Genomic DNA, 16,979 nt, shown 5'->3' with positions numbered 1-16,979 from the left:
TGAGGGCTTCAGAGTCCAACCCTATGGCACAGCCTCCTTTCAGGGCCAGCCACAGGTGTGTGCACACCACTGGGCCTAAAAAAACCTCATCTAAACTGGATCTAGAGATATTGGACAAGCCTGTTTCCTCATCATACTTGGTTTGTATGCAGCCCTCTCCCCTGCTAGCCAGAAATGCATGTGCAGCCTCAGCTTTTCTTGTCACATGTCCTGGAGGCACTAAGAAGAGTAGCCCTGTGGCCACGGGTCTGTGCTCCCAGCTTCCCTACTCAGGGAATCAGCTACTGAGGTGAACGCTGTGGCTGCAATGCTAATGTCCTTGCAAGGAGCAGCTCTGGGCTCCTGCGACTTCTGTACGCTCTGCCCTCCAGCAGATACCATCAGCCAGCCCTCGCGGAGGAAATTACCCGAGCGCAGAGCGTGTGAACGGGCGCTCGGCGCAGAGAGGCTGAGGAGCTGCTTTTTCAGCCCCTGCCCTGCTCTGCACTTTCTTGCTCCCCGTCCCAACCCAAAGCAGTAGCTCAACTTCCAAAACAACTGTTCGTCCCAAAGCATCTGCTTGCAAGAGCAACACTGACACTGATAATAGTCTGGATGAGCGCTGACTTTCATATTTATGTTTTCCAGACATCTCGTTCCCTGCCCTTTCTGTGTGTTTATTCTTTGCAATTCCTGCTGACAGGATGTGGTCTTCCCCTAGCAGCCAGGGCACAAATAGAAATTAATGAGGCTGCATCTGCCTTTGAGTTACCAAGCTAAAATCCTTAGAATAATTGCTGTAGGTTTGCTCTCTGGTGTGGCTGCAATTCCCTGTAACTGGTCCCCACCTGGTTTGGCTTGATTTTACAAGGGTTTGTCGGTCTTGGTTGCCATATTTTCACACATATAACCTGCAGGATTTTCTCTAATGAACACGTGTGATTCAGAAGCAGCTCAGGCTGCATGCATGAATCTACTTCAGACCTAGAGGTTCAGCACCTCAAATTGTCCATAAGCTGCTCCCACACCCCAGAAGCCCTACTGATTCTGCTTTTTGCCAACACATCCCATGCTGGACTGTCTCAGGTGAGCGAACAGCTAGTTTTTTTTAATCCCCATCTCTCCATTTCACCCGTAGGCTAATTTTGACACAAACTTTGAAGACAGAAATGCCTTTGTGACCGGCATTGCCAGGTACATCGAGCAGGCGACGGTGCACTCCAGCATGGTGAGTCCCCGAGGCACTGCCCCAGCGATGCTGAGCCTGCAGTGCCTGCCCTGCCCCAGCAACCCCTCTCTGTCTTTCAGAATGAAATGCTGGAAGAAGGCCACGAGTACGCCGTGATGCTTTACACATGGAGGAGCTGCTCACGAGCCATCCCCCAGGTACTCAAGCCCTTCCCAGGCAGGGATCTTCCCAGAGCACCTAGTTGGTTTTGTCTTCAGTATGGGTGAGTTTGGACTGGAGACAGAAGAACAAAAAAGCAGAGAAGACTGAAGCAGATAGAAAGGTTGAAAAGAGAGACCACTGACTCTTCAAATTGTCCTCTCCCCCTCAAAGTCTCAACCACTGATCTCAGCAGCTGGTAGCTATTTCAGAAGCAGATCTATACTGCTGCCCCTAGCAAAGGGCATCTGCTTAGCACTCTCATATACATGAGAGCTCCATCCCTGACACCTCCTAGCAGTGCCTCCCAGCCCCGTCACACCCACCACAAGCCAGCTGCCTTATATACATTTCCTGGTTTCATGAGCCCCAGCCCTGCTCCCCAAAGCAGTCACACCTCAAGTTATTTCATCCCCACAGGACCAGCTTGTTTGTCCTACAGCTGCTAACAGGACTCAGCTGAGCACAGCTCTGGTCCAGCATGGTACTTGGGAGAGTGCTGTGTTCTGTTACTTGCGTCTTCACTTCCCTGTCTGGAGAATGGGTGGCCTTTGCTTTAATTAAAGCAGTGTGGTTATTTCCTTCCCAGTGCACTGCTTGAATATTTTTCTCTCTCATATTATGGGGAGATGGAGTTTGCTTCCGGCAAAGGCAGTTAGTTTTTGGGAGCTGAGTGTAAAATCATCAGATCTGGTTTATCTGACGCTTTTCCTGATACCATTGTATAGTATCATACCATTACATGGTATCAGGAACTTCAGCTTCAGTTAAAAATTGCCCCAGTGCCGAGTGGGACTCTTGTGTTGTGTGAAGAAGGGAGCCCAGGCAGCCTGGGATGAAAACAGCGGGTCTTCTCGAGATGTGGCAGACTGGGGCTCTCCCTGACTTGCACAGAGCAGATTAGGCAGCTGGGGCAGGTTTCAGCATCCCAAACTGCTGCCCAGACTCTGGGGTGCTCTCTCTGCTCCTGTAGGAGCCCCAGAATTGTAGGTGTTGTGAAGGAGCACTTCGATATGCCAGAAACATTTCCCCAAATGCCCTTTTTGCTGCTGATATACCTGAAGGTCCTGATCTACCCCAATTCTGCTCCTCTACTGTTAGTTCTGCTTCAACTGTTTTCTAGTCCTTCTCTCTCCAACCTGAATTTCGGTGGCTTCATCCTGCAAACACCTACAGACATGAGTAAGGTTGCCCACGTGGCCCACTGATCGTGATTCAGACTCCAGCTCAGAGCTTGGCTTCTGCAATGTGAACGGTTGCTGGATCACTGCAAAAACGCCGACTGACAGCGCAGCGGGGCGGGTGCAGTGCACGTCCATTAACCCTACCGATAAAAGGGTTTGCGGCACTTCCGTGGAGCCAGGAAAAAATATTTCCACATGGCTGGCCATGCCCGTGTTTGTGATTCCCCAGGAAAGGTCAAACCTCAGTTCCCCTCGGGGTATACTCTGCTGATGGTCTCATGAGACCCAGCCATGGGGAGATTTCTGCTGCTGATTGGATATTTGCTTATCTCCCATTTATATTTGATGCTGTGCTGCTATTGCCTCTCCTGGCTACGCTAACAGAAGGCAGGTCGTGGCTGAGCTGAGGGCAAGACAGTGCTACACATCATCTGGTTTGGTGTTTTAGTGTCCTCCCATCCCAGCTGCCCCCGTGATGTTCATGCCTCTCCGAGCGCAGTTTGTGGGGTCCCTGCTCTCTGCCCCGGGGCTGCAGGCAGCGTTGCCTGTGACGGAGAAGCAGACAACACCACGGCAGAGGGTTCATTTACAGATTCACCAGATTTGATCTTGCAATGACCCCTGCACTTTGCCATGGGGCACATGGCTGCGGCCAGGGGGTCCTGTTCTCAGCCCCCCAGCCTGGCTGCTCGGTCACGTACACCCTGCGCTACAGCAGAGCCCGTGGTTTTACAGGTGAAGAACAGAGCCTACACCTAAATGTGCACCACTCCTCCTCACCGCGAGCTGCATCCTCATGGCCATCACTATTGCCTGACTGCAGTATGAAACACCAGGCCAGGGACGTTAGATTCCCCACTACAGAGAGGGCAAAGCTACTTTTGCATCTTCCCACATGTAAAGCCAGCTGATTTGTCCCCTCGCGCCCTGTGGATCAGCTGCTGGGCTACTAAATTTGCACCAGAGCTGTCAGCCCCATGGCAGCCTTGTGTCAGCAACAACTGGAAACAACCAGAGGAGGACAGCAGGATGCATTGCCTTGGGCAGCTGGGGTTTTCCCTAAAAGTTTGGTAATGACTCCAAGTAACTGTTTGGAAATGAAATGGATGACAACTGAGTAAGTCCTTAAATTTAGCTTCCTAGGATTCCAATGAAGGTGACTCACTTCATTGCTGCTAGCCATGTACAAGCCCAGTGATTTTTAACGGGTCAGCAACAGAGCCAAGGTTATCCCAGTGAGGCTATAGCAGAGCCGTAGCCTGGTGCCTTGTGTGTCCACGGGACTTTGCAACACAAACTCTCAGATAACTTTATGATATAACATTCCCACGTTATGTAGCAAGTCCAGACTCCATATTGCATGTGTTCTACCCCAGACAAACGCTTTAGAAGACTTTTATTTCTGAGAGTCAGGATTGTGCCTGTTTATAATGCATGGAGAGAATTTCACATCTGAGAAACAGCCCCTTTTGCTGTCACCTATTGCCTTGAGAACAGGCTCCCTCTCGGGTCCCTCTGTCCTCCTCGGAGGGGGACAGGATTCACTGCGAAACAAGCAGAAGATGGTGGCCATTGCAGTTCACTGCTGTGTTAGAAACTCTGGTGCTGACAAGGATGATTTGTCTTTGCAACACAGGTGAAATGTAACGAACAGCCAAACCGAGTGGAGATTTATGAGAAGACAGTGGAAGTCCTGGAGCCAGAAGTCACCAAGCTTATGAAGTTCATGTATTTTCAGGTAAGTGGTCAAGGAGAGAGGCAAAAATAACTTATTACTTCAGTGTTAACTTATCCTAGGCAGGGCTGGCAAAGAGCACCAAAACTTAAAATTTAGTAGTTGCTACACTTGAGGTACTTGACAAAATAATACGCTTAGATCCCGACAGAGCGACAACCACATGGCAAACACAGAGCCGCTGTGGGCTCGAGGGACCTCTCCCCATCACCGCCTGCGTTTATATCTGGCTGCAGCTGGGTTTCACCATCATTTTTAGGTTTTATGTCCTATGAGGTCTTTATGCCCCACCTAAAAAACTGAAGCCTGATTTTGCAGAACACGCTGCACTCGGGGCAGGCACAAATAGAGGGTTTGAGCTCCCCTCCAGCACAGAGGACATTTGACTGCAGCGGTTTGTAACGCTGCTTTGTTTCATGGCGACAGTGGAGAAAGACCCTGGAGCCTCGATCCCCAGCAGAAAAATGTTTTTGTTAAAGGAAGGAGGTGGCGGATGGGTGGAGGAGGGTCCCGTCGGTGGCGTGGTGACTGCACGTGAGCTGCTGCTGAGATGACCCTGTCCCACTGCCTTCCAGCGCAAGGCTATCGAGCGGTTCTGCAGCGAGGTGAAGCGCCTGTGCCACGCTGAGCGGAGGAAGGACTTTGTCTCTGAGGCCTATCTCCTCACGCTGGGCAAGTTCATTAACATGTTTGCCGTCCTGGATGAGCTGAAGAACATGAAGTGCAGCGTCAAAAATGACCACTCTGCCTACAAAAGGTGAGAGGGGGCGAAGCAGCGGGAGCGGGGACAGGGCTGTGCCTGATCTGCAAGGGGGAGCCTGGTCTGCCCAGCAGTGGGGGCAGGTGGACATCAGGAGGCTGGAGGCTGGGCTTCTGCGCTGTTGTAGGCTCTCTTTGTGAGTTTAGGCAAATCTCTGAGCCTCGCTGCATTTTGGTTCCCTCTTGGTAAAATGAGAAAAGAGCAGAGCTGTACTGCAGGGGGACTCTGCATTGCAGCCACAGGTGAGACAGGGAAGATGGGTGGTGAGACTCTTGCATTGGGTGAGTGATCCTTGGTGATGTTGGATTTCTCCCTTCCAGAGCTGCCCAGTTTCTGCGGAAGATGGCAGACCCCCAGTCCATCCAGGAGTCCCAGAACCTCTCCATGTTCCTGGCAAACCACAACCGCATCACACAGGCAGGTCCCTTTCCTCTGAACCAGTTCACCTTTCTGTGGGTAGAGAGAGGCAATGATCTCGCCAGGGCTGGACTGTGGCAATAGCGGCCTTGTTTGTTGGGTCGTTGCCACTGACTGATGATTTTGGGGTCAGGCTGTATAATTCTAGCAATATCTCCTTCTCATGGGTCATTCTCGGTGGCTTTGAAGGTCTCTTTATGTCAAGACAAGGAGGAAGGTCTAAAAGATGCCAGAAGAGCTCTCAGGAGGGGTTTCTGCCAGAAACTCTTCCCCTGTTTTCCCCAGTAAACCCATCCAGTCCATCTGTGTGACTGCATGGGGACTGCAGATCGGACCCAGGGCCCCCCACACTCCACACGCTCTGTAGCTTCTGTTTATTTGGTGAAATATTGCATAGAGACAGGAGAGAGTCAGAAAGTCTGCTTCTGAGGCATCTTTCTGTGCATCTCGCTGTCTGACGTTTGGCTGTTGTGATCAGTCTGAAGGGGAGAGCTGTCCTGCAGAGGGAAGGTTTTTCCTTACAGGTCAGTCTTCTGCCTGGAGCTTAAGAAAAGCACACAGACAAGGTTTGAAGAAACCTCTTATCATTCTAGTCTTAATCCTTCAAATATGTTTCTCCCCTGGTTCCTGCCGTTCCTCTGTCCATGTGGATAACGTGGCCCCTGTTGCTGTTTCAGTGTCTGCACCAACAACTAGAGGTTATCCCTGGCTATGAGGAATTGCTGGCTGATATTGTCAACATCTGTGTGGATTACTATGAAAACAAGATGTATCTCACTCCCAGTGAGAAACACATGCTCTTAAAGGTGAGATTCGGCCATGCTTATGGGGCTGGGTGCTTGCATAGTTTCACTTTTGTTTTAGTAAAATGAAATTCCCTCCCAGGACAATGTTTCTCTTCATTTTCTTTATTTTTTGCTCCTCTGGGTTTACATGCATCCCTTCTCTGAAGGGCCAGCGTCCTCTGGACACACGGGCAGCTATGAGATGGGAAGGCTCCCAAAGCTGCCTTCCCCTGTTCCCGCTTCCCTTCTGATCTCTGTTACTATCTGTCTTCTGCTGTGATACCTCAGTCCTCCCATTTTCACCTCTTCTTTGTATCTGAACAGACTGGATGTGGCCACGGGTCAGAGATGTCCCATCTCAGTGCTCTGAAGCATCACCTCTGTCAGGCAGTGCCATGAGCTGCCTCTGTTCCTGCTGTAACTTGGACCTTCTCCCATCATTTCTCTCCTATCCTTTCTGGCCTTCTCCCATATTCCAATATAAAAATCTTCCTTCCTCTCTCCCTTTCCTCTGCTCTTGCCCATCTCCATCTCTTATCTTTTCCGCCAATCCTTCCCAAGGCTGCCAGCAGCTCTGCCTGCCTGGGACTAAGCATGTGCGTGGTGGTGGTCTCCAGCCAGTGGATGAGCGCACCGGTGGGTGCCCTGCGTTCTCCAGAGCTAGAAGGGGTTTTCTGTTGTGCATGGATGTGCGGGATCATGGGCTTGACCTGGGTAACTGTATAGGACATGCCAAAATCACCACCAACTGTGCAACCCTGAATTTTCTGCTTGATGCCCATTCCCAGCAATAATTCCCTGCAGAAGGCAGATCCTTCCACATTTGGTTTCTTGACTCTAGAGAGCCCTCAAGATGAACATGCCGAAATATCTGCTTGTTTTGTATATTTGTCCTTACTGTAAGTCAGTTATTACAGTGATTGCAGTCACTATTACCATAAGAACTTCATTACCTTAGTATGAGTAGGCTAAGGTTCTTTGAAGGATAATGTGAGTAGTTTGAATATCTGTAATGATTTGTACTGAATTAAAGGGAAAAAATAAATCCAGGAGAATATTTTAAATGTTTTCAATTCTTCTCTCGGAGTAAATATTCACCTTTGGGTGGAGAAGACTTTTGGGTTGTTGTTATGTGGGAGAGAGGAGGAACAAATTCCCAGAGTGAGCATCGTGTTCTTGCACAGAAAACAGAAGCAGTCCGTTGTGTGTCCTCTGCCTACCATGTACCTCCTTGCAGATGTGTGCACATTTTATACAGTCTTTTCATGAGTGTCAGGTGGTACAGGAGCCTGAAATGGTCTTTCCTTATGCTAAGTGATGGAGAACTGTCTTTGACTTGTGCTGCTGACTTCACACTAATGAAACCTAGCCTTTCCCTCTTCTCCAGGTGATGGGGTTTGGCCTGTATCTCATGGACGGGAATGTCAGCAACATTTACAAGTTGGATGCCAAGAAGAGAATCAACCTTAGCAAAATAGACAAATTCTTCAAGGTCAGTGACCTGTCTGGATGAGGCTGGAGCTTATTGCAGACCAATGAATTAGTGACCCATACCATTGCATGTGCTGCCAGCAAAACCTAAACCGCAGGAATCATTTCCAGGTCCAAAAAACCCCAAGGGTCGAGAAATTATCTAGGCCAAAGGACGAGGAATGGGATTGCTGTGAACGTGCATGGGCACAGAGCTGCAACATGGGTGAGACAAGCGATGCCGGCCCTCGGTGCCAGCAAGGCTGTGGATGTGTGAGCGGTGCCCGGGGCTGGCTCTGCTCCCATGGCGCTGGTGCTGGAGCCTGGGGAGCCGGTGGGAGCCGAGGGCCCTGCACGCCCTTGCTGGGCAGCCGGCTGCCGCTGTGGCTCTGCCTGCTTCCTACCAAGGTGTAAAGGACGGGGACGGCACACGGGAGGTCTGTTCCGTGGATGAGGGAAGGGCGTGCCAGACTGACATCGCTTCTATCTCTTTGCACATTTCTGAGGCAGGTTTGCAGTCTCCTGAGGAGCACCGTCATTTCAGGCCACCGGCAAAGCTGGCTGGTTTGCTGAGGTCTGTGTGGGTGATGGTTGCACTCCCCTTTCCCTCAGCGAGCTGCTGAGCTGAGGGACACGGGGCACAGCTGGCCAGCCAATGTGTGATCTGGTGGTCTTATTTCGTGTATAAACTGTGCTCCCTGTAGGACAGAAAAAGCTTCTTGGGGAGGTTGTGTCGGCTGGAACTTGGAAGTGCTCGGCAAGTTCCTGGTGGTTTGATGAACCGTTTTTGCCTTATCTGAGATCCAGGTTTTGGGGAAAGGCCCGCGAGAACTGGGTGCTCCCAGTGACAGGGTGGGAAGCAGCCGTGCAGCCTCCCTCTGCCCATGCACATGTGCAGCTGAGTCCAGCCCTGGGCTGGTCCACAGAGACCAGGCTGCATTGCCCTGGGGCCACTCGGCATGAGAAAAGTTTGGGATAACCCTGTTGCTTCCACCCAAAATCTGGTGTGTGTGCAAGCCACCAGCCACCAGTGGCAGATGGAGAGCGGGGCTGAGAGCCCGTACAGCACTGCCTGTGGCGTTCGCAGGGGGAGATGACACCTCCTTTCCATTGCTTCTGTGCACAGGCTGGGTCGAGGAGGCATCTCAGGTTTGGGGCAGGTCAGCTCTAGGAGGCCTGGTGGGATCTGGCAAGGGACAAATGTACTGGCAGCAAAGAATAACAGTATAGCAGGAGGGCAGCAGAATAACTTCCCAGATGGAGCGATTAGTTTTCTTTTAGACCTGCTGAGCTTGAGCAGTCCTCTTGAGATGGAAAGTTTAGGTACCAGCATTTGCTCCACATCAGTGAAAATGAGAGGATGGTGATTTCTGGGGGGCCACAGAGCGCTTCTTCCCCATCACTCTTTCAGCAGAGTGGCTTCTCCCTGCCGCTTTACCCAGAGAGCTGCTGAGGAGCCTGAAAGACAAGGTTGGTGGTGGTGGCAGGGTATGGGATACCTGCCCTGCTTATTGCAGTTTATAGATGATGTACTGGGTCTGTGCAAGGGGAGGGGATGGGCGAGCCCAGATAGCTGGCTTCATGAAAGGTTGATGTACCAGCTGCTGCATCCTCACCCAGGCTGAGTGGGGACCTGTTCACCCCAATTTGCATCATCTCCTGCAGACAGCTCTGAGAGCAGGGCTCAGACTCCCACGTAGGGAACTATGGACAGACACCGTAACCTCACGGACGGGGCGATAATGAGGTGGTTGAATACCCTCCTCTCTGGGGAGACTGCTGAGGACTGCAGCTCTGCAAAGGTGATTTATTGTACCATCCCTCACAGTCTTCTGAGTTTTCCCTGGTTCAGCTTTGCTAATTCAACTGAATCCCAGTTTAAAACAAACCCTCTGTGTAATCCATAGAGTTTGGTTATCTTGGTGCATTCAAACAGATTTGCTGTTCATTGCAAAGTGCTGTGGACCATCAGAGAATCAGGTAAAATATCTTCCATTGCATGGAATAACTTTCCCTTTCCAGCTTTTTTTCCTTTTGCACTTCTCCAGCATCTGCTGTGGTCTCACCTAATCAGTTAAGTACCACTCCAGACTATCAGATCTCAATAAGAAAAGGCCAACTACTCCTCTTACTACATCTGCTTATTGCCTTCTGATTAAATTTCTAGTGGATTGACCAGGAATTTGAGTAGTGAAAATGAACTACCCCTTCATTTAAACCTTTTATGAAAGCGCCACTGAGAATCCCTAATGACAGCATTGCCTATCCTCCATACAAGCCAGCCTGAGAAGAGAAGCATGTGATAATAGCACAGGGAATTTGCCACCATCTTCCCTGAATTTTGGGGCAAAGCTTTTATAGCTGGGTGAACTTGAAGCTTCATACTTTATTGAAGAGCTGTTGGTAGCTCCTGGTTGAATTTTCTTGGCAGCTGAAAGCTTAGTGAAGCAGGGACCTGTCTGAGCTTGAGGTACATTCAGTGCACTTTGAATTTATTTCCCATCCAAATCCTCCTGAGATGTAAAGGGCGAACAAAGCCATGTTATATTGCAGGCAGCCATTGCCTGTGTCTTTCTCTTCGTGGAGAAGTTTTAAGACACATCGCTAGCAGCTGCAGTGCCAAAGGACAGTCTGAGTCCCTGGGGAAAGATGCCACATCCCTGGCAGTCCAGGCAGCAAAGCAGCCTACAGCTTCCCTCTGAAGGGAGCCGCAACAACTCGCTGCCAAAATACCAACGTGCTTTTCATCCCTCTGTTCTCTTGGAGGATTATGGTGGGAGGCAATAAGCCCTGCTCAGGAATACGCTTCTCATTTTTTTTGTTGTAAAAAGAGCCTTTCCTCTGGCTGGTTACAGCACTGAACTGTTCTGGCAATAACCAGCCTGGTATCGGCGAGGCCAGGGCTCCAGAGCACTTGCAGGGGGTGATTTTCCTCACACAAAAAGCCTTGTGATCATTCTTAGTCGCTTCCTAGGTGTGAAATGACCCTGGATCCAGGTTTGCACCTTGCTTTAAGCAGCCTGACACTTTCCCTAGCTTCAGACACGCAGGATGCCGTTTCATAGTCCCTTGTGTTGCACTGGGGCCACGGGCTCTCTCTCCGCTGTGTTTCAACCATCTTTTGTTTTCTTTTCCAGCAGCTGCAGGTGGTTCCTTTATTCGGCGATATGCAGATAGAACTGGCCAGATACATTAAGACCAGTGCTCACTATGAGGAGAACAAATCCAAGTGAGTGCCTGCCATAATGTCTCTTGGCTTCTGTGTGTGTCCCAAAAGCCGTGGGAGCTGCAACTCTCCAGCGTGCGTGAGGTCTGTGCACGGGTACCCGTGTGTGTCCCTGTGAGGTGTGAGTCCCGGCGTGCCAGCTCTGTGTGCACGTGTGTACCTCCCTGTCCCTGCATGGGAAGATGTCCTCACCGGCCCCTGAGCGCGTGCGTGTGCAGCCAGCTCTGAACGTGTAACCGTACCCCTGTGTGCAGGCAGGGGAGTGGGCATGCCTGTACGTCTGCTCCGCTGGCAAGGGCTGGGGGGGTGCTCGGTGGCCGGCAGCGAGGCAGGAGCAAGGAAAGGCGGCTGGCGCGTGGTTCAGGGCAGCTGCTGAGTGCTTGGGCGGTGTGCGTGCCCGGAGGTGTGTGAGTGCGAGCAGCGTGTCCCTGCTCTGGAGAGATTTTAATCCACATTTTTCATCCCAGGGACAAAATCCTCCAGAGTGTGAACACAGCAGTGGATCTCTCTTTGCAGTAGCCAGGGCGTCTCCTCTAGTTCAGGCAGGTTTTGTGAAGAAGGGCAGCAGGAATGAGGGTTGAACCGGGGGTTCAGATGCACTGGAAATGAATGAATATTGTGGGAGAAGGGCAGAAATGGAGTCCTTACAGCAGTGCTCAGCAGTGTAAAGCACTGCTTCCCAGTCTGGGTTCACAGGCAGTTTGCTGCTCCCATCAGGTGAATTTGCAGACATCATTTCAGATCACAGCAGACGTGTGCGAGGCCCCACTTGTCTTTGTAGCTTTGCATCGCGCTCAGTTATTGCTAGAAGCATTGGTGTTAGGTTTGGGTATCCTCGGAACGGCATTTGCAACCACACATACGCAAAGCCCATCTGAGCTGTCAGGCTGTAATCGCTGATCACAGCCTGGCATTCACCCGTGGGACCGTGTCGCGTGGAAGTCAGATTTCTCCGGTGTCTGCAAGAAGCAACCTAGTTGAGCTATATCTTCAGCAGGACAGGAACTAACTAACCTGCAGTCTCATCTCTCTGCTTCTGTTTGCCCGTCCCCTTCCACCCTGGCGGGTCCGGCTTTTCTGCCCGCCACGTGGCTCACCCAGGGATGGCCCTCCCCTGCCCTCCCCGAGGCTGGTTGAAAAGTGCCAATTAATTTTTTCATGAGAAATTTGAAAACAACGTGGCAACATTTCCTGATCAAAAGGTTTCAATTAAAATTGAAGAATGGAAAAAATATTAAAATACTAGAAAATGTACATTTAAAAAATATTTTCAGAAACTCAATTTAGAAGGGAAACATGATCTAAAAATTTACACCTTTTTATCCCAAATCATTCAGAAAGCACATTTCAACAAAACGTGTGTCAGCTGCATTCATTTTCTCATCTCAAAACCAAGAAAACTCGTGGGCTGTCTACCTGTGCACAATTTTAATGTCTGTCTTGAAATCTGTCTTCCCAGGTCTGCGTGCCGTACCTTACTAACCGATGTTTCTTCCTCGCTTGCTTGCTTTCCCAGCAAATTGCATGGGACTCCCAACACTAACTCTGCCAAGGTGGTTCCATACAATCCCCATTTCTTACTAATATTGTTTTTGTCACTTTCTTTCCCTCCTTGTCTCCATGAAAGTGGAATTAATTGGTGTTTTTCCTGCATGGCGCTTTGTTTCTGCACTGTGGACTAGGTTGTGTGTGGCAGGGAGGGCTGATGCAGCCCTGGCCATTCCTGCTAACCTGCCGATTGTCCGGTGGGGAGCACAGGACATTGAAACGGGTAAGAGTCGAGCGATGGGACTGTGGGAGGATGGATTTCACAAGGGATGACATGGCCCAGCACTTCCAGGACCTTCTACCGCCACAAATATTGGCAACAAGTGCCTCACAGTTAACCGTAGGAATATGTCTTCATGTCTATGTCCGTATCAGAGGCAGGTTTCTCACCTTCCTTTTGTATGGCCAATCTAGATTGGAGAAGATGATTATCTATCTTAAGATGGACCATTATTTAGTGGGGGGAAAAGCAAGATCTGAACTTTTATATTGTGATGACAGAGTAAGACATGAGAGTTTCACTGACAGACATTTGCTTGCACAAAGCATTCTGGTGGAGCCGTTCTGGTTCTATGTCTGTGGCTAATACAGAACTGGGAAAAAGGAGATATGACTCCATATGACTGTGCCGTTGGAAGGGGAGTGCTGCCTTCTTTTAGGGCCCCATTACACTGTTATACGGTACATGTGGCTCAATGCAAATGGCAATCTAGTTCATTCAATCATATTCTGCTCGGGATTTATACTCAGGGTTGTTCGCTGAGCCAGAACCAAAAACAGGGTGGGAGGGATATTTCCTTGCTGGCCCCTTTCAGGGTCTTTCCTTGCAGGAGAAGGCAGCATGACCCAGCCCTTTCACACCTGGAGGGATGACCTCTAAGGGGATGATTATGCTTAGGTTTAGCAGAGAGGATGCAAACGATGCCAGGGCTCTGCAGTTCATCTTTCTCTGAAAGCTTGTCCAACAGTGGCCTGGGAAATAGCCACCTCTGCCCATGGGGGTAGGTGAGCCCAACATGGAGAGCAGCCTTCAGGGTGGATGGAGCAGAGATGTTCAGGCTGAAAGGTGAGGCAAGCAACATTCACGTTGTGTAAGATCACCTCTGGAAGACCTCACACACCCAGTGCACATAAGAGAGAAGACACGGTCTGACATTTGCCCTGAAGGTGGCATGTCTTGAGCATGTTGAAGCGAAGAGAGCAGTTGAGCGCAAGGCTTTGTCCCTGGGGGTGTCTGAGTGGAGCCCCGTGTCCTGTCCTTGAAACCATTGCTTTTTTGCCCAGGTGGACATGCACTCAGAGCAGCATAAGTCCCCAGTACAACATCTGTGAGCAGATGGTCCAGATCCGAGACGACCACATCCGCTTCATCTCAGAGCTCGCTCGCTACAGCAACAGTGAGGTAAGCTCAACAGGTAGTCACCGTAATCAGGCTTGTTAGACAGATGAGGCTGGGAGAGGACAGGTGTGGCAGGAATATGGTCTGCCAAGGATGTACAGTGAGGAGGGAAGAAGGACACAAGTAGGGAACAAACCACTTCTCGATCCAGCAATAAAAAAGCAATTTATGAAAGGCCCCTGCAGGTGCAAAATCATGTGCACTGGAATATCTACTGCAAAAGCTTCTGCTCGTTGGCCACAGCTCGGTTAAAATAAGAAGGAGAAAAATTTTTGCAGCTAAATGTTTATTGCCAGCCAGGTGGCAGAACACCCATGTCTTGCAAACGGGTCTTTTCTATTACACAGAGCTATTGGTCAGGGCTTCGAAGAAAGTTCATGAGGACATCTCTGTTCTTTTCATTACTGAATGTCGGAGCCCTCTCTGATGTGATTGTGGCTGGTTTTTGCAAATGTCGGATCCTCATTCATCACTGTTAGTTTGATGAATCTTTAGCATTCTCAGCCCTTTTCTTTTTGGCATTTGTAAGTGCTTATTTGAACTTTAAATCATAAGGGAGTCTCAAGGATTTCAGTAGTATTAGACCATCACAAAGGAATGGGAAAGTGGAATGAAAACAGTCAGTTATTTGCTCTGAGGTTACAGGTCAGACTCATTTTTCTGTAGGAAATAAATTGCCTGGGTAAAAAGAGTCTTGCCAAGTTATGCCCCTTTTCCTGAAGGACAGTATATGCACTGCACAATTTTAGCTTGATCATAAGGTCATGGGGAATTCATTTCAGCTGGGATTTGAGAGAGAGATCTGTGGCTGCTGTTTGGCTCAAGCAGAAAGTTGCTGAGTCTAGCCTTGATGTGATGTGATGTTCTCCAGGTGGTCACTGGCTCAGGACTGGACAGCCAGAAATCAGATGAAGAGTACAGGGAGCTCTTTGATCTTGCTTTACGGGGCCTGCAGCTGCTGTCCAAGTGGAGTGCCCACGTCATGGAAGTGGTGAGTGCATCCATGGAAGTGGCGAGTGTGTAATGTCCTTCTCTTCCCAAGTGACCGTGAATGTTTTAACACGGCGTGTAACAAAGACTGTAGAAAGGCGAGCTTGCTTTCATGCCACCTAACTTTAAGCCATTAACGAACATGCTAAGATCAGGCAGCTAATGACCCTGAACACCACCTGTATCAAATGGAGAAAGAGAGCTTGATCAGCTCACCCTGGACCTGAACCAGCCTTTGCAGGTGCTGGGGTGTCCCCACTGATGTTAGAGGGGGGCTGGGGGACTATTCTAACCTGAACACCTCGCCTACGTACTAAAAGCTGATTGGGATGAGTCTGGGTCTTGAGCAACTAAAACTGTAATCCAAATGATGATGGAAATTCTTAATTTGGAAAATTTCGACCATATCTCAACACAAGTCCATGGATGTCAAAAATCCAGTATGACTGGCAACCTCCCAAATAAACAAAACCAAGATTCAGTACAGTGATAATAAAGCCAGAAAGAAGCACAAATTCTGCTCCCAAAGGAATGTCAAACAACTGTAGTAATTTCTAGGGAATGTTTTCCTGGCATAGGGCCCTCTTCAGTCTTTCCAGCCTGGCTTCTTACTCATTGCGATGTTGACAGTGTCCCTTTCCATCTTCTAGTACTCTTGGAAGCTGGTTCATCCCACAGATAAGTTCTGTAACAAGGATTGCCCAGGAACAGCGGAAGAGTATGAGAGAGCCACCCGGTACAACTACACCAGTGAAGAGAAGTTTGCCTTTGTGGAGGTAGGTGCCAACTCCACAAGGGAGTTGTAAACCATCCAGGGCTGGTTTACTGTCCGTGTTCCTCAGGCCAGGGGAAGAGGAGGGAAGGGCATCTCACCTTGCTCAGGTTCCTCAGCAGGTTCCTCATCCCTGTGGCCCACAGGTGACCAGAACTAAGGGGCAAATTAAGTTCTTAGGAGCTGCTACTGGGGTGGAAACACTGCACCAGTGCATGACTAGAGCAATTCTCTTTTCCTGATCCTGCTTTCCTTATGCTGTGTTTGTGTGCTGGTGAAAGACTGAGGTGTATCCCTGTGTTTCCTTAATATTGCTGTATTAAGTCCTTCCTCACCTGACAAGGGGATTCGGGGCTCCTGAAAAAAAAAAGCGGGGCTTGCAGAGCAGTGTGATCTGGAGCAAGATCAGGAGCTACGTTCAGGCGCTGTGCAAACACGAGATCCTCAGCTGGTCCCCAGGACCCGTCAACTCTTGGTCTGGCTGTCCATGGACAGTGGGAATAGTCCTCTGAGCCTGGCTATGGGAGGCCCTCACACCTTCATCTTGCCTTACACAGTCCAAGGTGGTTTGAATATTGCCTTAATTTTTATGGCTCACTCCCTCCTGGGAATTGTCGCTTTACTCTTGTACAAGGAAGACTGGTGCAGATGCAGGTCTGTGCAAGCCGTGCCGCTGCACCCACGTGTAGAGCATGTGCAGTTTCCTAGCGTTATGTGTTATTAAAGATATCAAGAGATCAGGAGTGGAAACAGAGCCTGCCAAGGGACAGGGGCTATGTGCAAGAAACTGGTAATGTAAATGCTCTTCTCAGCTTGTTGTGATCCATAAAGCAGCTAACATTAAAAAACTTAGCCACCTAATTACTGGACCTAAGTTACTCGAGTAGAATTAATTTAGTCCCAGATTCTCTTAATGTTGGATTTATGGACCTCTCCATACAATGGGAAAATAGCAAATGCATGTGGTTTTAATTTTTGCTTCAGGTAATCGCCATGATCAAAGGTCTGCAAGTGCTGATGGGCCGGATGGAGAGTGTCTTTAACCAAGCCATCCGCAACACTATCTATGCAGCCCTGCAGGACTTTGCCCAGGTGACCCTGCGAGAGCCGCTCAGGCAGGCAGTCAGGAAGAAGAAGAATGTCCTGATCAGGTCGGTCTGTCCTTCTTGAATGTAATGCAAAACCTGCATATTTTTTTGTGTAACACATTTGTACTATATAAGCACGTGGCCCTCACGGTACACAACCAGCCAACATACCTTGGCCAGCAAGTCTTTGCAAGGTAACTTTTGGGCATGACTCCAATGTATGTCCCCACCTCAGATAC

At 49.7% G+C, this 16,979-nt stretch overlaps 1 protein-coding gene across 3 annotated transcripts in view; it reads left to right on the top strand.

The window, feature by feature from the left end:
- CYFIP2 (cytoplasmic FMR1 interacting protein 2) overlaps positions 1 to 16,979 on the top strand; it is a 56,262-nt gene that overhangs the window by 8,142 nt on the left and 31,141 nt on the right. For 2 of the 3 annotated variants that reach the window (XM_087753915.1, XM_087753912.1), the window contains exons 3-14: positions 1,118 to 1,207; positions 1,288 to 1,365; positions 4,187 to 4,288; positions 4,861 to 5,042; positions 5,366 to 5,462; positions 6,140 to 6,268; positions 7,635 to 7,739; positions 10,855 to 10,946; positions 13,776 to 13,893; positions 14,762 to 14,881; positions 15,531 to 15,656; positions 16,637 to 16,803. In XM_087753915.1, the coding sequence (XP_087610041.1) occupies positions 1,118 to 1,207; positions 1,288 to 1,365; positions 4,187 to 4,288; positions 4,861 to 5,042; positions 5,366 to 5,462; positions 6,140 to 6,268; positions 7,635 to 7,739; positions 10,855 to 10,946; positions 13,776 to 13,893; positions 14,762 to 14,881; positions 15,531 to 15,656; positions 16,637 to 16,803 (1,406 nt within the window). The remainder of the gene's footprint in view (positions 1 to 1,117; positions 1,208 to 1,287; positions 1,366 to 4,186; positions 4,289 to 4,860; positions 5,043 to 5,365; positions 5,463 to 6,139; positions 6,269 to 7,634; positions 7,740 to 10,854; positions 10,947 to 13,775; positions 13,894 to 14,761; positions 14,882 to 15,530; positions 15,657 to 16,636; positions 16,804 to 16,979) is intronic. The other variant, XM_087753913.1, reaches the window with a different exon arrangement.

This window comes from Nipponia nippon, unplaced genomic scaffold, assembly GCF_047370975.1.
Source record: "Nipponia nippon isolate SJK-2023a ecotype South Korea unplaced genomic scaffold, ASM4737097v1 scaffold_17, whole genome shotgun sequence".
Lineage (NCBI taxonomy): Eukaryota > Metazoa > Chordata > Aves > Pelecaniformes > Threskiornithidae > Nipponia > Nipponia nippon.
The sequence above is the reverse complement of the archived record's forward strand: the minus strand, read 5'-3'. Positions and strand labels throughout refer to the sequence as shown.